The sequence below is a fragment of the Rhinatrema bivittatum genome, chromosome 4 (genome assembly GCF_901001135.1).
Source record: "Rhinatrema bivittatum chromosome 4, aRhiBiv1.1, whole genome shotgun sequence".
NCBI lineage: Eukaryota > Metazoa > Chordata > Amphibia > Gymnophiona > Rhinatrematidae > Rhinatrema > Rhinatrema bivittatum.
Genome location: NC_042618.1, coordinates 301,190,384 through 301,213,126, shown reverse-complemented (window position 1 = coordinate 301,213,126; position 22,743 = coordinate 301,190,384). Strand labels below are relative to the sequence as shown.

At 41.3% G+C, this 22,743-nt stretch overlaps 1 protein-coding gene across 2 annotated transcripts in view; it reads left to right on the top strand.

The window, feature by feature from the left end:
- TMEM220 (transmembrane protein 220) overlaps positions 1-10,775 on the top strand; it is a 53,423-nt gene extending 42,648 nt beyond the window's left edge. Inside the window, exons 4-6 of one of the 2 annotated variants that reach the window (XM_029600225.1) lie at positions 723-846; positions 1,121-1,270; positions 10,640-10,775. In XM_029600225.1, coding sequence (XP_029456085.1) covers positions 723-846; positions 1,121-1,163 — 167 coding nt within the window. In that variant the 3' untranslated portion in view covers positions 1,164-1,270; positions 10,640-10,775. Of the gene's footprint in view, positions 1-722; positions 847-1,013; positions 1,271-10,639 lie in introns of those variants that run through there. The other variant, XM_029600226.1, reaches the window with a different exon arrangement.
- Positions 10,776-22,743: the final 11,968 nt, after the last annotated feature.

Genomic DNA, 22,743 nt, shown 5'->3' with positions numbered 1-22,743 from the left:
TTGTCATTTGTTAATGACTAATTAAGGGAGGTGAAATTTAAATGTACCTGTTAATTTCCTTTCCTTTAGTCCTGCCAGACCAGTCCAAAACTCCAGAACCCACCCAGGGAAGCCCAGTGATCAGGATGACAAGTTCAGAAAACTGCCAGTATGTTATTGCCCACTCTGAAGGTAGTTAACCTAATCGTGATCTTGGTTTAGGGATGATCTTATCCCTGGGTTAATTACTTTAGAGTGAAGTTTTTTGGCTGCATCAGGTTTTGGTGGTTGTGATTTGGAAACCAAAACAAACAATTGCCTATGGTTCTTAGCTTTGACATAAGGTACTGAGAGCTGAAGGCAGCACCAGACCTCTATAAGGGTAGTGAAGTCAGCTTTGTCTCCATCTGCTGACAGGGGGACATAACCCACTGGTTTGGAAGGACTAAAAGAAAAGGAGATTAACAGGCAAGTTTAAATTTCACCTTTATTTTCCTTCAGTAATTTTACAGTAATTTTTACAGCATGGTTGCCACACCACTTCTCAACCAATTTTAAAAGTCTGATTTCATTGATCTAATGTTAAATTGATGAAATCTGTTTTGGTTGGTTATGAAGCTAATTGTAACACTAGCCATGTGAAGTTCAGCAGTAACTGTGTGAGGTTCAATGCTGTTGTACTATAAAGCTGTCGCCCATGCACATTCTATAGCACAGTTAACACCAGCATATCTGATGTGCAGGTAACTTCCTCTGGAGAAGTTTATCCGATCTACATATGTTGGCCTGCTGTGTGGGAGCCACTTACCTGGGTTGGTTCCTGATCTATTACACAGAGAGGAACATCATGCAAGAAGAAGAAGGCAGGTGAGTAGTGGTGTTATAACCCCTGCATATCTCAGCAGTACCTCTAAAGAACACAAGTGACCTCATGGCCTGCAGAGATGCTGTCTGAATATAGTTATTAGTAAACTGTAATCTTGACTTTTTAAACTTGCAAAACCAGTCTTTACAGAAAAATTCTTATATTGTAGGGAGTTGTCTGACTAGTCATCATAATTCTATGGATGATGATTTGCCGCAATTCTGAAAGTAAGTGTTTCTGCTAACCTGAATTGGGCATATAAAACATTTGTTGCAGAGCTGAGATGTTCAGGGAGCTGGAAGCCTGCGGGATGATATGAAGAAATCAAGACTCAATTACAGACAACAAAAACAAACACACAAAAAGGACCGATCTGTACAGGTGAAAACAACTTAGCAAAGAGGAGTAAACAGGATCCATGAGAAGGTAAGCGATGACTTGCATCTCTGTCCCTCGGAGTCTGCATAATTTGTCTCAGCACAGCTACTAATTATCAGGCCGATACAGTACAGTGCACTCCGGTGGAGCGCACTGTTAACCCCGCGTTTAGACGCGCGTTTTCGACGTGCAAGCTTTACCCCCTTATTCAGTAAGGGGTCATAGCGCGTCGAAAATGTGCGGCCAACCCCCCCGAAACTAATAGCGCCTGCAGCATGCAAATGTGTGTTGATGGCCCTATTAGTTATTCCCGCGCAATTCAGTAAGTAAAATGTGTAGCCAAGCCGCACATTTTACTTTCAGAAATTAGCGCTTACCCAAAGGTAGGCGTTAATTTCTGCCGGCACCGGGAAAGTGTACAGAAAAGCAGTAAAAACTGCTTTTCTGTACACCCTCTGACTTGATGATATGGCGATTTTTAAGTCGGAGGTCCCAAAAGTTAAAAAAAATTAAAAATAAAAAAAAATAAAAATTTAAAATCAGCCCGCGGCTCGTGAGTTGAAAACCAGACGCTCAATTTTGCTGGCGTCTGGTTTTCGAACCCATGGCTGTCAGCGGGTTTGAGAACAGACGCCGGCAAAATTGAGCGTCGGCTGTCAAACTCGCTGACAGCCGCCGCTCCTGTCAAAAAAGAGGCGCTAGGGACGCGCTAGTGTCCCTAGTGTCTCTTTTTATACCGCAGGCCCTCATTTGAATACTAAATCGCGCGCACAGGAGAGCTGGCGCTCGCCCACTCTCCCGCGACTTTTACTGTATCGGCCTGTAAGTGCTTTGGAAGTAATAGGAAACATAGAAGCAGCTATGTTCCCTCCTCTCCTCCCCCACATTTAATCTTTCTTTCTTTCCTTCCTCCCCTTCTTAGATGTGCATTATTGGCTCATATGCAATTGCTGTGGAATCTGTTGCCAGAGAATACGGTCAATGGATAGTAGTATAGCTGAGTATAACAAGTAGAGAAAGCATGTAGTGACAGGACTTCGGAAATACTTCCCAATATAGATCTGTAGGAAAGTGAATGCAGGAGGAGGGTGTGGGTAAGGTATTAGTTTGGGGGTAAGGAGTGTGTGTAGTGTGGAGGGTATATCTGAGGGGGCGGATGTATTTGGACTGAGTTTTGTAGAAGTTGTATGTGTATGGAGAGTGAGGAGTGTGTTAAGGGGTATGACTGTGTGCTTGCAGGTAACATATGGTGGCAGGGTTGTGCGCATGTGGTTATATGTTTTGGAGGGATGGATGTATGTGGGTAGGGTGGTGTATATGGATGGCATTCTGTGGGGGGTAATTCATGGCAGGTTGGTGAGTGTAAGAGGGAATTGTGGGGTGTATGTATTTTTATGGTATGGCTTTGTGTAGGTGGGGGCTGCTAGGTTGAGGTAGATGTGTGTGACTTGAGAAGTTGTCAGTTATTTTCCTCTTGTTTTGTGAGGGGGGTGCAAGGGTGGAGGTGTCAAGGTGTGAGGGTGTACTTGGGGCAGGTGTGTGTATTCTGGGGGTTTTATGTAATTGCTTCCAACATTCCATAAGAACATTTTAACGTCATTACTGGGTCAGATCAAAGATCCATCAAGACCAGTTTACTGTTTCCAATAGTTGCCAATCCAGGTCACAAGTACCTGGCAGGATCTAAAACAGTTTTTAAACTCTAGCAGTGAATACCAGAGTTTAATGGTGAGTTGAGTGAAAAAAATAAATTCTCACAGTTTTAAATGTGCTACTTAGTAACTTCGTGGAATGTCCCCTAGTCTTTGTATTTTATTTTTTAAAGAGTAAACCAGTTTGCTTTTACCCTTTCCACGCCACTCATGATTTTATAGACCTCTAATCATAATCTCCATTCAGCCATCTCGCCTCCAAGCTGAAGAGTCCTAACCTCTTTAGCCTTTCCTCATAAGGGAGTCCTTCCATCCCCTTTATTATTTTGGTCGCCCTCCTTTGTACCTTTACTAGTTCCACTATATCTTTTTTGAGAGGCAGCGACCAGAATTGCACACAGTTCTCTAGGTGCTGTTGCACCATGGAGCAATACAGAAGTATTATGCTACTGTCCATTTTATTCTCCATTCCTTTCCTACTAATTCCTAACATTGCTTTTTTGACTACAGCCATGCACTGAGCTAAGGATTTCAATGTATTATCCCTAACAATTTCTAGATTATTTTCCAGTGGCAACTCTTAATAAGGAATTTATAATCCAAACTGTAGTTACATGATGTTTTTTCCCTATGTGCACTTTGCACTTGTCCACATAAAATTTCATCTGCTATTTGGCTACCCACTCTCCCATTGTCTTCCTGCAATTTTTCACAATCTGCTTGTGATTTAACAACTTGAAATTTTGTCTCTGCAAATTTTGTTCACTTATTGTTCCTTTTTCCAGATCATTTATAAATACTGTATATTTAAAAGGAACAGTCACAGAACAGATCCCTGGAGCACTCTAATTTTTTATCTTCCTCTGTTGAGAAAACTGACCATCTAGTCCTACTCTGTTTCCTATCTTTTAACCAGTTCATAATCCACAATAGGACATTGTCTCCTATGACTTTTTAATTTTCTTAGAAATTTCTCATAACGGGTTTGTGAAACGCCTTCTGAAAATCCAGATACAATATAACCATTATCCATGTGTTTATTAACCCCTTCTAAGGCAAGACTTTCCTTGGGTAAATCCATGTGGCTATGTCCCATTAAACCATTTCTGTCTATATGTACAGTAATTTTGTTCTTCAGAATAGTTTCTGTGATTTTTCCGGCACTGATATCAGGCTCACCCATCCCATATTTTCCTGGATCACCCCAGAGCTCTTTTTAAAGATTGGCACTACATTGGCCACCCTCCAGTTTTCAGGTGCAATAGATGATTTTATTGATAGATTACAAATTTCTAGTAATAGATCTGCATTTTTATATTTTAATTCTTTCAGAACTCTGTGTATACAATCTAATACAGATGATTTACTATTCTTTATTCCAGGACAAGCAGGATGATAGTCCTCACATATGGGTGACGTCATTGATGGAGCCCTCTCACGGAAAACTTCTGTCAAAGTTTCTAGAAACTTTTGGCTGGCACACTGAGCCCACTGAGCATACCCAGCATGCCATGATCCCTGCAGCCACAGGGGTTTCCCTTCAGTCTCTTTTTTTCCGTGCTGCTTTTAGCCTCGCATTGAAGGAGCTCTATGAGATCTTCTCACTGTTTTTTCCTCATGGAATATTACTTATAATAATAAGAATTCTGTCACAAAATCTCCCTCTTGGGTCTCCCTTCGACATCCCGTTCGGTGAGTACTCTTTAGACTCTTTTTTTCCGTCGATTCCGGATACTCTTTTTTCACTATCCGTGAACCATCGACCGTTACCCGGCCTGAAAGTTTCAATAATGGCCACAGGCTTTAAAAAATGTCCAAATTGTCCCCGGACAATGTCAATTATAGACCCGCATGAGATTTGTTTTCTCTGCTTGGGATCAGGCCATGATGGCCGCGCATGTTCCACCTGCGCCCAGATGACACCGAAGGACAGGCGTGCCCAACTGGATAAAATGGAGGAACTTTTCAAAAAGATCACTCCATCATCATCTTCGGCGGCGTCACTGAAAATAATGCCTTCCTATGTTGAAAAACATCGAGGTAAAAAGAAGGTCGATGATCTTCTATAGCATCCTCTTCGGTCTCCAGCAAAGATCATCGAGAAAAAAGATGCCATCGGCATCATTCCGATTCCGTTCCTTCGGAACCATCGGTGTCCGCATCGGCTTCGAGGGATGTCGAACCGATGAAAAAGCGGGTCCGGGTACAAGAGTTACCATGTCCCTCTGTACCTGAGGCACCGAGGCGCTCTCCACCGGTGACGTGTCAGAGGCTGTGCCACCACACTCTGCTGTGGAAGTGCCAGCAGCGCCAGTCTTACCTTCTCCTGTGACAGAGGACCCAGTCCCAGTTTCCAGAGAAAAAGTGACTTCAGTGATTCAGCAGGCAGTCACTGAAGCTTGTCAAAAATTCAAACTTCCATCGACGCCGATGCCACCATCGGCACCGATACCGGAGCCGACCATATTTGCTCCTCTCCTGACAAAGATCAATGCGTTACTCGGTGCTCTTCCAGCACCAGCACTGATACCATCAACTGGTTTCCCAATGCCTCCATCGGCGCCGTCCATACCAAAGCAGCCACCAACGGCTTCCAGCAATACCTATACCAGGCTCATCTGAAGATGATGACTCTGATCACACTCCAGGACCATCGGGCTTACAAAAACCCCACTTTCCATCGATGCCATTCCCGGGTCCATCGATGCCCTTACTGCCTGGTCCATCGGGGGATTCCACGCATCGGTTCCCATCGATACCTTTCGGTTCCCCGTCGATGTCTTTTCTGCCTCCATCGATGCCAAAACAGATTCCAACATAACCATCGAAACCTGCATCGATGAAAAAAACATCCTCTTCCACAGGATCCCTTACATCCTTCTGGATCCCATTTCCAGCCTCCGCAACATCCTTGGGAGGATGTTAATACTGATACTGACCCTGATACTGATGACCTCGCATCTGAACCTTCTCCACCAGAGGAAAGAAGGAAATCCCCACCAGAGGATCTATCTTTCCAACATTTCATAAAGGAAATGACTGATACCATCCCCTTTGAATTGTTGGCTGAAGAGGATACCAGACATAAGACACTTGAAGTACTACGATTTGTAGATGCACCAAAAGAGGTCATGGCAATACCCATCCACGAAGCCCTTTTAGAGCTTCAGCATCACCTATGGGAGCATCCCTGTCCTGTGCCTGCTGTCAATAGGAGAATGGATGCAATATACCTGGTTCAACATACACCAGGTTTTCAAAAACCACAGTTGCCACATCATTCATTTGTTGTTGAATCTGCCCAGAAAAAAGCAAGGAAGCAGAAGCCACATTCATCTGTTCCTCCAGGAAAGGAACATAGATTTCTAGATTCTTTAGGGAGGAAAATATTCCAAGGATCCATGCTTGTGTCCCATATAGCTGCATATCAGTTATATATGACACAGTATCAAAGGAACTTATGGAAACAAGTACAAGATATAGCGGATACCCTCCCACAACAACAAGTAGCACTCAACGCTCTTATTGTCAAAGGGCTAGAATCAGGGAAACATGAAGTAAGGACCGCATATGATTCTTTTGAAACAGCGGCCCGTCTATCAGCTACAGCTATTAGTGCAAGTAGATGGGGTTGGCTTGAAGGCCTCAGATTTCAGAATGGAAGTCCAAGAGAGTCTTGTGGACCTACCATGTACAGAAGACAACCTCTTCGGAGAGAAAATCCAAGCTACTGTCTCTTTACTTAAAGATCATCACGAGACACTATGCCAGCTGTCTAAGCTGCCATCGGACCAACCATCCTCAGTATGTAAACCTGCAAGATGTGACACTAGAAGGCCCTTCTATCTGCCTCGTAGGTATTATCTGCCTACTTCTTCTACACGCCCTTTCCGTCAGTCCCAGAGAGGACGTCCATGTCAACCAAAGCAGGCTAAAACTCAGCCATCCCCACAAACAGGACCAGCATCTGGTTTTTGAAATCCATACCAGAGAACAGCAGCCTTTCAACTACCCCAAACCCAACTTGCCTGTCGGAGGTCAGCTCCACTACTTCCAACACCAATGGAGCCTCATCACCACAGATCAGTGGGTATTAGCTATCCTGAACAGGGGGTACCATTTAAAATTTCAAAAGCTACCCCCGGAGTCTCCATCCATTCCTCTGTGGTCACACAGCATCATAACATCTCAACTACAATCAGAACTCTCTACCCTGCTGACTACCAGGGCTATCGAAACCGTTCCCCGGTTCAACATGGCAGGGGGTTCTACTCCCGTTATTTCCTAATTCCAAGAAAACAGGCGGTTTCCGACCCATCCTAGACCTCCGCAATCTCAACAAATTTCTTCAAAAAGAAAATTCTGCATGGTTTCCCTGGGAACCATTCTGCCCCTATTGCAATGAGGGGATTGGCTCTGTTCCCCTGATCTTCAAGAAGCTTATGCTCACATTCCCATTTCCTCCTCACAACATCAAAACTATCTACGATTCGTAGTGGGAAAAAGGACAGTTCCAATACAGAGTTCTTCCATTCAGACTGACCTCAGCACCTCGGATGTTCACAAAATGCCTGGCAGTTGCGGCGGCACATCTAAGAAAAAACAGCATTCATGTTTTTCCCTACCTAGACGACTGGCTCATCAGGAATCCATCCAAACAAGGAGCTCTGGCTGCCTTGCGGACCACCATATCTCTTTTGCATGCCCTGGGTTTCTAATCAATTATCAGAAATCACATTTGAACCCGTCTCAACTTCTACCTTTCATCGGAGCAGACCTCGACACCAAAGTCACAAAAGCTTTTTCTTCCAAGCGACCATGCAAACAATCTAGCGAATCTTGCAAACTCCTTGAGCACCCGCAACTTCGCCTCTGCTCATCCATTCCTGACTTTACTAGGCCACATGGGTCCACATTCCACGTAACACCTATGGCAAAGCTAGCCTTGAGGATAACTCAATGGACCCTGAAGTCTCAATGGCTGCAAGCCCTTCGGCCTATGTCGACCTTGATTCGAGTCAGCAACCAGTTACGTCTTTCACTTCAATGGTGGACAAACCAATCGGCTTTGCGGACCGGGTTACCATTCCAACAGCCGACTCCTCAAGTAACTCTAACCTCAGATGCATCCAACTTGGGATGGGGGAGCCCACGTCACAACCTTAAGACTCAAGGTACGTGGACCCTGCTCGAAAAAAATTGTCAAATAAACTTTTTAGAGAACTTCGAGCAATAAGATATGCCCTTATTGCCTTTAAGGACTGCCTCTCACACAAGACTGTATTGATACAGACAGACAACACAGTCATATGAGGTACATAAACAAACAAGGAGGCACAGGCTCATATCTCCTGTGTCAAGAAGCAGTACAAGATTTGGGCCTGGGCCCTAGCACACTCTGAGTCTCAGGGCCACTTACCTCGCAGGCATACAAAATGTCCTAGCAGACAATCTCAGTCGCCGTTTTCCACCCACATGAATGGTCTCTGGATCCCTGTGTAGCGAGCAAATTTTTTTCAATGCTGGGGTCGCCCAACCATCGACCTTTTTGCATCCAGGATGAACCACAAAGTGGAAACGTTTTGCTCCCTCCACAGCCGTCGACAAATGTTCCCCAGGGATGCTTTTGCTCACCCATGGAACATAGGGCTTCTATAAGCGTATCCTCCGATTCCGCTCATGGCCAAGACTCTCGTGAAGCTACAACAGGACAGAGGGTCAATGATTCTCATAGCCCCCGAACTAGCCTCGGCAAGTATGGTTTCCCATACTTCTCGATCTCTCTATCAGAGAGAAACAGTTCGCCTGGGCACAGCGCCCACTCTCATAACTCAGAATCACGGCAGATTACGCCATCTGAACCTACAAACTCTTGCCTTGATAGCTTGGATGTTGAAAATCTTGATCCACACAACCACTCAATCTTTCAACGCAAGTCTCTGAGGTTCTCGTAGCTTCACAAAAGCCTTAAACACGTAAATCTTACCATTCCAAGTAATCTAAATTTACAGAGTGGTGCACTCAAAAAGGTATTGACCCTTTCTCCTGTTCCACTCCCATCTTTACTAGATTATCTATGGCACCTTTCAGAGTCTGGTCTCCAGACTACTTCTGTACGTGTACACCTGAGTGCCATTGCGGCATACCACAAAAAACAAATAGGGGATACCCCAATATCAGCGCAACCCCTAGTAAGTCGATTTATGAGAGGCCTACTTCAGCTGAAGCCACCCATTCGGCCTCCGGTACGGAATGGGACCTTAATGTTGTACTTTGCACGACTCATGCGATCTCCGTTTGAGCCTTTGCATTCCTGTGATGTAAAATTTCTTGCATGGAAAGTACTGTTCCTAGTAGCCATTACATCTGCTAGAAGTGTTAGTGAGATACAAGCACTGGTCACATAACTCACCCCTACACAAGGTTCCTACATGACCGAGTAGTCTTGCGCACTCACCCTAAATTTTTGCCTAAGGTGGATTTTCACCTTAATCAATCCATCATTTTGCCCACTTTCTTTCCAAGGCCTCACTCTCACCAGGGCGAGAGGTTTTTGCACACCCTAGACTGTAAACGTGCATACTTTTTACCTCGACCGCACTGCAGTCCATAGGAAATCCACCCAACTCTTTGTTTCTTTTGACAAAAACAAGCCAGGAGTTGCAGTGGGAAAGCAAGCTCTCTCCAACTGGTTAGCAGACTGTATCGAATTCTGCTATGAAAAAGCAGGTCTTCCTCTCCAAGGGCGAGTAAAGGTGCACTCAGTTAGGGCTATGTCAACATTCATAGCACACTACCATTCAGTACCTATTGCGGATATTTGCAAGGCTGCTACTTGGAGTTCGCTGCATACCTTTGCAGCTCATTATTGCTTGGATAAGGAAGGAAGACGACTCTGCCTTTGGACAATCCGTCTTGAAAAACCTATTCCCAGTGTAATACCAACTCCTTCTACAACCACCTGCTGTGATTCAGGCTGCCTCATCTTCGTCAATGGCACATCAGTTGTTCTGCCTGTTGCACGAGTTACATGCCATTGACCTATTACAGGATAAGTCAGCCTGTAGATTGCTAATCACCCATATGTAAGAATTGTCGTCCTGCTTGTCCTGGGATAAAGCAGAGTTGCTTACCTGTAACAGGTGTTATCCCAGGACAGCAGGATGTAGTCCTCACGAAACCCACCCGCCACCATCGCAGAGTTGGGTCCAATACATTTTATTTTATTTTTTTCGCTCGTACTTTTATTGCTACAAACGAGACTGAAGGGAGACCCCTGTGGCTGCAGGGATCATGGCATGCTGGGCATGCTCCGTGGGCTCATTGTGCCAGCCAAATGTTTCTAGAAACTTTGACAGAAGTTTTCCGTGAGAGGGCTCCATCAGTACCTATTGTGGATATTTGCAAGGCTGCTACTTGGAGTTCGCTGCATACCTTTGCAGCTCATTATTGCTTGGATAAGGAAGGAAGACAAGACTCTGCCTTTGGACAATCTGTCTTGAAAAACCTATTCCCAGTGTAATACCAACTCCTTCTACAACCACCTGCTGTGATTCAGGCAGCCTCATCTTCGTCAATGGCACATCAGTTGTTGTGCCTGTTGCACGAGTTACATGCCATTGACCTATTACAGGATGAGACAGCCTGTAGCTTGCTAATCACCCATATGTGAGGACTACATCCTGCTGTCCTGGGATAACACCTGTTACAGGTAAGCAACTCTGTTTTCCTTTCGGTGCAGCTCAATCATTCTATTACTTTGCAGAAGTGCCATCGGTGGAATCCGCTTGAGTATTGCTGTCTGTATCTTGGGGTTTCCCTTTGTGGCTTGGCTATACATTTATATCCATCAGGAGATGCGAGCGCTATGGCCAGCACATTGCAAAACTGTAATCTAGCTACTAGGTAAGTGGGACATGAATGGACAGTTAGGCTGGGTCATTGGGAACCAGAGCGCAGAAATCAAGCAGTGTTGCATGTATTAGATTTTCACTACAGTTTTTGTTTATTACAGCTCATTTGGAAATATAGCAGAAGGGCCACCCTGAGACTCCAGACTCCTGCTTCAGGACAGCGGGCCCCCTTAAAGACTTTTGGAAGTGCATCTAACCTTAACCAATGTCTAGTGCCAAATGTCAGGCTACCAAATGGTCAAAAACAACTCACCGTGCCTAGCCCACTGTTGTAAGAGAAGAGTAAATCATGTATAAAAAAAAGAATGGGCACGCATCAATTGAAGTAAAAACAATGGCTACAAAATGCCTTTTCCTTAGAAATACTGCAGTGAATTTTAATTATAGTCCATAAAAATACTTTTAACTTTTTCATATTAAGAAAGCAGCTTTTTCCTTTTAAGTGAAAAAAATAACAATCCAGACTTCAAAGCTACCACCTTTTCAGGAGATGCGAAGCAGTTCCTGATTTTATTCTGCTCTATTTATGAACTTATAGTGCTGATTTCCCGAAGAAAAGTAGGCGTAGAAGTCCATGTATGGATTAGTGTAAAACCAAGAATTGATCAGCCTGCCCTGAAAAAAAAATGAAGCCAGTTGCTGCCTGTCAGTGGATGTCCAGTTTTGCTGTAAGCATGAGAACACGAAGATTAATTTAGTGCTAGAAAAATTCTCTCAGGATAGAAGGGGATCAATTACATAACGAAATCCAACTTTATAACATTCCTGCCATGTCCCTGGAAAAAATGTGCAGACTATCATCTCACAGATGAATCCCACACCATGTGGTTTACACTTCCGGCCTGAAGATCTCCCTGTCCAAAATCATGTCATCAGGCCTGACTGTAGAACAAATGGTGCCCCTACTTCCTTCTAGTCATTATCTCCCCTTCCTACAGACATTCTCTTCTCTCTTCCTATATCCATTCTCTCCCCTCTTCTCCTCCTTCCTCCCAAATTCCATCTTCCCTCATTATGAACATTATCCACCTCCTCCTTCTCCATCCCTCCAATCATTTTCTCCCCTTCTCCCTCCCCTCTCTCTAGACATTTTCTGATAATATACAGATTATGGAATTGCCTTAGTGAAAGCAACAACTCTTCACTACCAAGCACTTTAGAAATAACACAAAACACAATTTAAAAACATATGTCAACCCTATATAGCAAACTTTCCATACCAAAACAGCACTAACATCCAGGACTCAAATGGTAAAAATCCTACCTATCAAAGGTAGCACTGCAAATATTTCATGGGGCCTAGAATACCAATAGTTCCTACTTGGGAAAAGAAAATAAGTGAGACTGCTACAGATCCCCTACACAGAAACGAAACACTAGCAAATTATCTCACCTTTTCCCCACAGACAGAACACATAGACCCTCACCTACTACTGAATAAGGGAACATAAATTGGAAATAGAAAAATAGACACAAATTGAACTGAAAATCCCAAAACGTTAGACTCTGCATTCAGTGCAACAATTCAGTTTATTATATACTGCAATTCCATATAACATCAAAGCAGCATATACTAAAATTATTAGATATGGAGGTCACGTGATGTTGAGTGAGTGAGCAGATGCGGGTCTGATCGCTCCGGGGACCCCCTCAGGGAAAAAAGCGGCGAATCTACATAAAATCGCTCATTTGTATTTCAAAATTGCTTATTTTGAAAAGGAAAACTACCAAATATTGTTTTAAGTTAAAAAAAATTTGAGATTTTTGTGGATGAGCAGTAGCAGATCTGTGAGAACACCCTCTGGGGGAGGGGAAACGCAGCGAATCGTTATAAAATAACTCACAATATTTGAATTTACTTACTTCATTAAGCACAAGCTTCAAATACAACTTCTTTGAATTCTTTTGTGGAAATGACAACAAAATCGGGTAGGAAAGAAAGAGAAAAGATGAAGGCTGCTGATCCTAAGATGGCTGATACCACAGACACTACACAGTTAACTGACTCGGTAGAGGGGGTGGGGCCTGACATCGCAGCGTTGGTAATAGCTGCATTAGAGGGGAGGTTTCAGCAACTTTCCACACAAATTGCTGGTGTAAGCTCTCAAATTACAGGAATTCATACTCAGTTAAAGGAAGCTGAATCCAGAATCTCAGAAGTAGAAAATAAGATGGAAGAACAAGCTAAGGATTTGAGAGAACTTCAGAAATCCCAGGAAATACTGCAAAGTAAGGTTGATGATTTAGAAAACAGATCACGCAGGAACAATCTGCGTATTATAGGCATACCTGAAAGCATAACAGATGTTGATTTGGGATCTAAACTTACTTCATGGCTAATTCTAACACTGAACCTAGATAATCAGCATGGGCAGCTATATATAGAGAGGGGCACATCGGTTGGGACCCTATCAGGTAGACAGGTCCTCAAAAACTAGACCGAGAGCAGTTATTCTTAAATTTCTTAATTTGCACATAAGGTACAGATACTGCGAGCCTATAGAAAAATAACAGATTTAAATTTTGAAGGGAGTAAAGTGCTCATCTTTCAAGATTATTCAGCCTCTGTGGCAGCTCAAAGAAAAGCATTTGTTCCAGCATGCTCTCAATTAGCCAAATTAAAAATTAGAGCCACCCTGATGTTTCCTGCAAAACTGCGTATTTATTATAATGATCAAACTCATGTCTTCACAAAAGCTGCTGAAGCTCAAGCTTTTATTCAAGGACTTCCATTGATGTAATATCAGAAGATGTGACTTGATATAATTTTTCATTGGAGCTGTTTGTTTTCAATTAGATGATCTCTCTGGTGTTTGTTTTCACATTGAGAGAACTTTCAGGAAATCTCTACAAGAATATTTTATTAATAGATTGATTTTTCAATTTTGGATCACTCATTAGATTTGGTTGTTTTCACATGAAGAAAATTTTACTAAAAGAAAGGTTACTCGCTAAATAAACTGTTTTTCATGACAAATTTTTCTTTTTTTTTCTCCTTAAGAGGGGGTTCTTAAGTGACCCTCATTAATATGTTATGTGTGGGGGTGCATGGGATGATCCAATTTTGGTTCATCTTATGTGGTCTATTACACCTTTTGGGAAGATATATAAAGGGTAAAGCATCGAGGGGGCACATGGTTATAGTATGCGAAGTACTTTTAATATATGTGGATAATTTATACAATACTATTGTGGGTGAGAGTCTAGGCTGGGGGATAATCACTCACATAATAACTGTAAACCAAATCATAAAGAAGTTTGCATTTATTTATATAGATGGCTGAGGTACGGATATGTACTTGGAATGTCTGTGGTATAGGCTCAGTAATAAAAACGCTATAAAATTTTACATTCACTTAAGCGTTATAAAACACATATTGCTTTATTGCAAGAGACGAGACTCACTGACTTGGAACATGAGAAATTAAATAAACAATGGGTGGGGAAATCCTTTTATGCCTCATCCTCCTCAAGTAAGGCAGGAGTAGCTATACTTCTACATAAAAAGATTCCTTTTCACTTACATCATTTAAAAGCAGATCCAGAGGGAAGGTATATTTTTTTTAGACATTGAGATATATGGGAAAAGAATATTCTTGGGAAATATATATGCACCTATCAAATATTCTTCAATATTTTATGAAAATATCTTCCAAATTCTGCAAGAACATTCACATCTTCCACTTATTTTGGGAGGTGATTTTAATACTGTATTAGAACCAACAATGGATAGACAACCACCACACCAAACTTCCAAGATAGATGAAGGGCGAGGTCTTCCATTTATATGTAAATTATTAGATTTTGCAGATGTTTGGAGATTGTTACACCCTAATGATCTTAACTTTACTCATATTTCACGAGCTCATGGATCACAATCTAGACTGGACTATTTATTGGTTAGCTCCACTTATTTTTCTAAAGTGACAGGTTCAGATATAGGGCCTTTAGTTATTTCAGATCATGCCCCTGTTTGGGTGGATTTTGCAGGATTTAATAGCACAGGAGGGGGTAAACATTGGAGATTTCCAGCCAAATTATATTATGATGAAGGATTCAAATCATATATAAGAGATAAATGGAAAGAATACGACTATTTCAATAACCAGCATCAAGGTGATCCAATTTTATATTGGGACACGGCAAAGGCAGTCCTGAGGGGAGAGATTATATCATATACAGCTAAAAAACATAAGGAATTGTCAGCGACAATAGTTCGATTAGAAAAACAATTAAGGAAAGCTAAAGCCCATTTTACCTCTTTTCCTACAAGGGAAAACCGCATAAAATTTTACTCTCTCCAAAGTACTCTTCATGATTTTATACAACAAAAAACACAAAAAAATCTTCTCTGCTATAAGCATCGGTTGTTTCAATTTGGTAATAAGACAGGGAAATTATTAGCTGGATTAGTAAAGTCATGGGAAGGAAAATCATATGTTAAAGTATTAAGGGATTCAACAGGACAAATAAAGACATCCACTAAAGATATTGGGAAAATATTTACAGATTACTATCAAAAATTATACTCAGTGGATACAGACTATCACCCAGACATTCATAAGTACCTGTCTAAGATAAAACTCCCCCGGGTAAATAAAAAGGACCTATCATTAATTAATGCTCCTATGGGAAAAACAGAATTGGAATTGATCATTAAGGATTCTGCTCTAGGTAAATCTCCAGGTCCAGATGGATTCACGTATGAGTTTTACAAAGTCATGTCTGATTTAATTAGTAGTCCTATTCAAAAAGTATATGATAGGCTTTCTTCGGATGAATTACAAACTTGGCAGGCGAATAAAGCAACTATAGTAGTACATCCTAAGTCTAATCGAAACCCGGAGTTACCTGGTTCTTATAGACCTATATCCCTTATTAACTGTGATCTTAAATTAATAGCTAAAGTAATGGCAGATAGACTTGCAACGATCATTACTAAACTTATTTCTCCTTCTTAAGTGGGGTTTGTCAGAGGTAGGCAGGCAGTAACAAATGTCTGCAGAGTTCTGGCATCTATTACCTTCTCAGAAAAATTACATTTGAATTCTCTTATAGTGAGCTTTGATGCTGAGAAGGCTTTTGATCGAGTGAACTGGGTATTTTTATTTGAAGCCTTGAACCATTATGGATTTCAAGGCTCCTTTATTTCATTTCTAAAAAATCTATATAATCAGCCAAAAGCTAATATTTGGGTAAATGGGGAACTTTCATCAGACTTTACATTGTCTCGGGGTACTAGGCAGGGTTGTCCCTTGTCCCCTTTATTATTTGTATTATCTTTGGATCCTTTATTACGTATCTTGGAGGATAATAAGAACATAGAAGGGATTAAAATGGGATCAGCAAAATTCAAATTAGCTGCATTTGCGGATGATCTCTTGTTGCATTTGATAAACCCCACCAAATCTCTTCCAGTTGCTCTTCATGTGATTGAAGAATATGGTCTTCATGCAGGTTTTAGTTTAAATCTCGATAAATCTGAGGCCATGGTAATAGGTCCTGATGCATCTATACCTTGGTATGGGAAATTCCCCTTAAAATGGACAAATGATAAATTAAGAATACACTTATTGAAAACGACATTATTACCACGTTGGCTGTATGTGCTCAGTGTTCTACCTCTTCTATTAACTCAGGTGACTATTAGCAAATATCAGAGTAGTGACAAAATTTTTATGGCAGGGGAAAAAACCAAGAATTAAACTATCTATCCTAATGAAATCACTATCCATGGGAGGTATGGGTCTTCCGGATTTGAAACTCTATAATCATGCAATTAATTTACGATACATAGGGGACTGGTTGATGGGCACACAATACTTTTCAGACACCTATATTGAAGCACAATTGCTTCTTCCAATATCGCTTCGTTATGCTTTACATGCTCCTAACGCTTCTTTATCTCGCACAATCAAATCAGATCTGCTTTTACAACCTTTAAGAAGAACATGGATATGGCTAATGAGGAAGAATTCATTATCTGACAATATATCACCATTTCTTCCATTTTGTGGTAATCCAAAGTTCTTTTTAGGATCGGATGCATCACGATTTCGACTTTGGGACCGTGCGGGACTCAGATGCATTGGACAATTAATACATATGGATGGATCTTTTCTTACTTTTAAAGAACTTCGTTCTTTTTATAAACTCTCAGCTATTGACTATTATCAGTACCTTAAAGCTCAACATTATATACAATCGCTTGGTTCACCAACCTTCATGGACACTAATTGGCAATTTCTAAGTAACTGGTTTGATCCAGAAAACCCCCAGAAACGTTCTATATCATATTTGTACAAACAATTAGAGTCTTCATATAAGATTTGGTCCTTGGAGAAGGTGCAACTTAAATGGCAATTAGAACTTGAGCAACCGATATCAATTGCAGTATTGAAATCTGCATTTGTTAGTACGCGTAAAATTACAATTAATACGCTCTTGCGGGAAACTAGATATAAAATTATATATAGAATGTACATTTCCCAGCATCAAGCATTCAAAGCAGGTTTCACTAACTCTGATATATGTATCAGGTGCAAAGGAGGACCAACACACTTGGGTCATTCCTTTTGGAGTTGTCCAACAATTCAAATATTTTGGAAGAAAGTTTATCATACTGCAAATAAAGTTGTGGGTTATAAAATTCCATTTTCTTCATTGGTGGCACTTTTTGGAATCTTTCCTAACTCATTCAAAAGAAATAAGGTCTCGATTCTCTGGATTACAAAAGTTTTTTATTAGCTTGCAAAGCCATACTAACAGCCTGGAGAATTTCAGAAGGACCATCTATATTATTATGGCGTTCTTCTATAATAAATCTACTAACCATGGAAACCTTGGCTATTAATCACCTGTCTATCAAGACTAGAAGAGCAATAAATGCAGTCTGGCTTCCCTTTATTCTAACCTTACCACATGAATCTAAAAGTCTTTTTTTAAATCGTATAGATATTTGATATGTGATCCTTGTGCTTCTTCGATGCAGGGAGGGAAAGAGGGATGGGGGAGGTAGGGTTATGGGAGGAGGGGTAAGAATATGGATAGAGTTAAGAAAATATTTATTTAATAGTATGTAATAGAATATATATAATGTACCAAATGTTATGCTTTGGTAATGTTCATTATTTATAATAAAAACAGATTTAACATAAAATTATTAGATATTATCTAATCAAACACTGAAGAAATGCCTAGACCATTGGTGAACCCAGATGTGAGATGTTGCTGACAAAGAGTGCTTCTGTTATGTGTTAAAAAAAACCAAAACAATTCAAATATAAAAATATTCTGGGACTCTTTCATCAGTACTATAGCCCTGCTATGCATTAAAATTGTATTTTGATCCCTCTTTTCTCCCTCTTCAATGGAAGATTTTCTTTGGATAGTTATGGTCCTGCTGCTTGACTTTGAGATTTGAAACTGTAATAATTGAAATGCAAGTCTTTCTGTGTATGCACTAGTAACTGCCAAATGATATGTGAACAATGCGATTGTACAGTGTATAGGTGTATTGTCTTTTTTACTTTGTATGCCTAGAAAAAGTGTATAACTAGAGTTTAAAGAAAAAACAAAAAAACACTGGAGAAAGAAATAGAAATACACGTGTTCCTGTACTGTGCAAAACACAAAGACATCAGAAATGCGTATTTCTCAAAGCTGACATCTTCTAATCGCTAAACTGAAAATAAAATGTTTTCTATTTCTATTTTATTTTCCGCCTTTCAGCCTCTTCAAAGTGGAGTGTTCTGCACTCCTCCGAAGGTTTCTTCCAACAGTCATATTGGCTTTCCAGATCAATTGTTGGGAAATATATTACACCATATCTGACTATAAGATTCTTTTATTAGCGACACACACACCAATAGATATATCATACAACTAAAATATTACTTCACTGTTAACAGTATTTATAAACACAGACATATACCTCATCACCCTGCTATCAGCTTCAGATCAGAAGTCCCCAGCGATCGAGCAGCAGCCTCAGGGGAAAAATCCCGGGCAGTGCATCTACTCCACAGGTGAGACTTCTGCGGGTCCCTGGGAATCCCCGATGTTTTTAGTGCTGCACAAACAAGTGTGCATACGAAGAGAGGGCAGATGTTAATTTAGGCAGGGGCACATCTCGGTCACAGGACATTGGCCAGACGTCCAGATGCATAGGTCATTTCCCCCCCTGCCTGCCTGCAGCAACATAAACATGTGCTATTCAGCACGTACAAGGGTGACTTTTCATTACTCTGAGGGTGACTTCGAGACATTGAAACATCAGAGCACATTAACACTTTATCTTACATCAATCAGTCCATCGTCTTCCCTATCTTCTTTCTGAGGCCACATATGCACAAATGGGAGAAAACTCTTCATACTTTGGATTGTTAAAGATCCTTAGCCTATTACAAGAAAAGAACTCAGCTACAATGCCAAGCTCTTATATCTTTCGATGCTATCACTATTGCCATAATAGTCACCAAATGTACATTGGCTAACTGGATAGTGGACTGTGTTAAGCACTGCTACTCGGTTGTAGACCAACAAATTACAGACTCTGTCAAAGCTCAGCATGGCTTCTGCTGTTGCTCATTTGTAAAAAGTAAGTCTTGAAGACATTTTCAAAGCTGCAACTTGGACATCAAGTCACACCTTTACAGCCCAAAGATGTCATGGCTAAACTGCTAATATGGGGGTAAACCCTGGAGCTAAAGCAGGGTGGGCCTCTGGGAAATGCTGACTACAGGAATGGTGATGGCTTGGCCCCCAGGCTCTTCTGCCTGGCCAGTGACCTTCCTTTTGGGTTTGGCCCTCAGGCTCTGATAGCAGGCAGGACTTAACAGATGATGGGACAACAAGGAAGGTTCAGAAAGACACCCACTGACAACTATTAGGAACTACAGGGTATCCAAAACTAAACACAGGACTAGGGCAGTGATGGTGAGCTCCAGTCCTTGACTATGACAAACAGGCCAAGTTTTCAGGATATCCACTATGAATATACATGAGATATATTTGCATAAAATGGCAGTGCATGCAAATCTTTCTCATGCATATTCATTGTAGATATCCTTTAAACCTGTCCTGTTTCTGGCACTCAAGGACTACAGTTTGCCATCTCTGGACTAGGGAGTGCACACAAGGGTAGGACAAAGGCACAAGACTAGGGCACAGGTTAAGGCAGAGATAAAGACAAGGAACACAGAATAACAGCTGGCCACTATACTGGGAACAGGAACGGAGCTAGAGCTATGGCTAAGATCAGGTAAAGGAATGCAAAGAAATTGAAGGTCCAAACGTAGATATTGCAAGAAATATTTTTTCTTTTTATTTAATTCGGCATCTCCATTGCTCAAATGTCAAGCTCAAATAGTTCTCTTTAGGGTCCCCCGACATGGACCCCGTGTTTCGCCCAAAGGCTGCGTCGGGAGGAACAAAGTAAGTGTTTAGAAACTTTAAATGCAAAGTGGCTTTCATACAGCTGACAAGGCAAGGAGAGCCAAATTAAATAAAAAGAAAAAAAAATTTTCTTGCAATATCTTTAAGTTTGGACCTTCAATTTCTTTGCATTCCTTTTGGTGATTGATACTGATAATTTGGAGTGCTTTATTTTGCTCCGAGTCCTTGTGATTTTGGATAAGATCAGGTAAAGGCCAGAACTAGGAACACCAGATTCCAATATGAGGCAGGATCTTCATAGTGGGTACAGCTTTTATCCTGTGGCAGTGCTGGACCATGGCCGCCAGCCGGATTTCCAAGCCATAGAGCTTGGAAGGCAGCAGGATGGAATATGGCCCACTGAGGGCCCCTACTGGTTTGAGTGCTGCACTGCACCCAATACCTCAGAATTACTATCTGGACAGTCTCTCAAGGAGTGACAGTAAATTCAGACAAGGAGGCTTGTGTAAACTATTTTTCCAATAGTCTACTCTCCACGGTGGGGTCCTGGCTGCTTACTAAATACTCTGCTGCAGCCCTTAGCTTGGGACCTCAGACATGCTATGGCTAATTCAGCCTGCTTATTGAAGGAAAAGGTTTGTTTATGCTTACCTTAAATGTCTCTTGTCGGTTCCTGAACCAATTGCTTCATAAAGCTATCATTTATTCCATCCAGGAACGTTATCTCTCTAGCGTGACTCGATGATACATTTACCCAGTCAATATTGGGGTAATTGAAGTCTCACAAAAGAATAAACAGCATTCGTCACAACGAGTACAATAGCTACTAGAAAACGTTATGAAACTCACTTTTTATTTTTACATGTGCTATATAAATATTATTTTTGAATTTTTTAATTCTTTAAGGACCATCATAACACCCGCGGGCTTTACTGACTTATTCATTATTATGTATAGCCTCTTCGGGTCTTAATTAATCATAGGTCCAAGTCCATATCTTTTATTGCTGAACACTTTTATCGTTTTATCTTATTTTTTCAAAAGCTTTTTTACGATCTTTTCTTAAAAAGTAGAAAGAGGTATGATACTTTCCTTAAATGAAGTTTCTTCAATGTGGTGCAACAGCACTCAACGCCTTTAATCTTGCAGAGATTGCCTTCTCGACATCTCTGCAGCTTTCGATACTGTAAATCATAATACCCTGCTAAACCGGCTATCAGACATAGGAATTGCAGGATCAGCTCTTAGATGGTTCGACTCCTTCCTTAGCAATAGAGGCTATAAGGTTAAAATTAATAACAAGGAATCATCTCACACTAATGCCCCTTTCGGAGTCCCCCAGGGCTCCTCCTTATCGCCCACCCTGTTTAACATATACATACTCCCTCTCTGCCATTTACTCTCACATCTAAAACTTAAGTTCTACATATATGCAGACGACGTCCAAATTTTAATCCCCATATCTAATTCACTGGACTCACTCAAGTTATGGAACTCTCACCTGCAAACAATTAACCATCATCTTTCAAGCCTCAACCTGGTGCTCAATACGTCCAAGACAGAACTATTGCTAATCTCCCCAGAAGGCAGTCCCTCACATCACCAACTGCAATCCAACATACAAATATCCCAAGCTAGAGATCTCAGAGTCACAATTGATAGTCACTTAATAAAATAATAATAATAATAATAATAATATTATTTTTTTTTATATACAGACATTCATCTCAATTGAAATATCACACCGGTTTACATTCAGGTACTGTAGGTATTTCTCTATCCCCAGAGGGCTTACAATCTAAGTTTTGTACCTGAGGCAATGGAGAGTAAAGTGACTTGCCCAAGGTCAAAAGGAGCGACAGCAGGACTTGAACCCTGGTCTCCTGGTTCATAGTCCACTGCTCTAACCACTAGGCTAGTCCTCCACTTGAACCTAAAGCAATTTATAAAACACACCACAAAGGAGTGCTTCTACAAGCTACAAGTACTCAAAAAACTCAAACCACTCCTATTCCATTACGACTTCAGATCTGTCCTCCAAGCCATTCTGTTCTCCAAAATTGACTACTGCAATTCCATCGTGCAAGGTCTCCCTGCTTCTACTGTAAAACCCCTCCAGTTGCTCCAAAATGCAGCGGCGAGAATTTTGACGAATACCAATCGGAGAGCGCATATCTCTCCTATTCTAAAAGATCTTCACTGGCTCCCAGTAAACTTCAGAATTCTCCATAAATCACTGACAACTATCCACAAAAATATTCACCACCAGACCCCTCTTGATCTGCTACACCCTCTCAAATTACACTCGACAGCCAGACCCTTAAGGGATGCCTACAAGGGATCTTTACATGTTCCTCCAATCAAATTTGTACACCACTCAAATATCAGAGACAGGACATTCTCTATCACAGGTCCCTCCATCTGGAACGCCATGCCTCAGGACCTTAGGCAGGAAACTTGTCTACTTACGTTGAAAAAGAAACTAAAGACATGGCTATTCTGCCGAGCCTTCCCTGCCACTAGCCCAACAGACTGACCTAGAATTGTCCCTTTACTTATG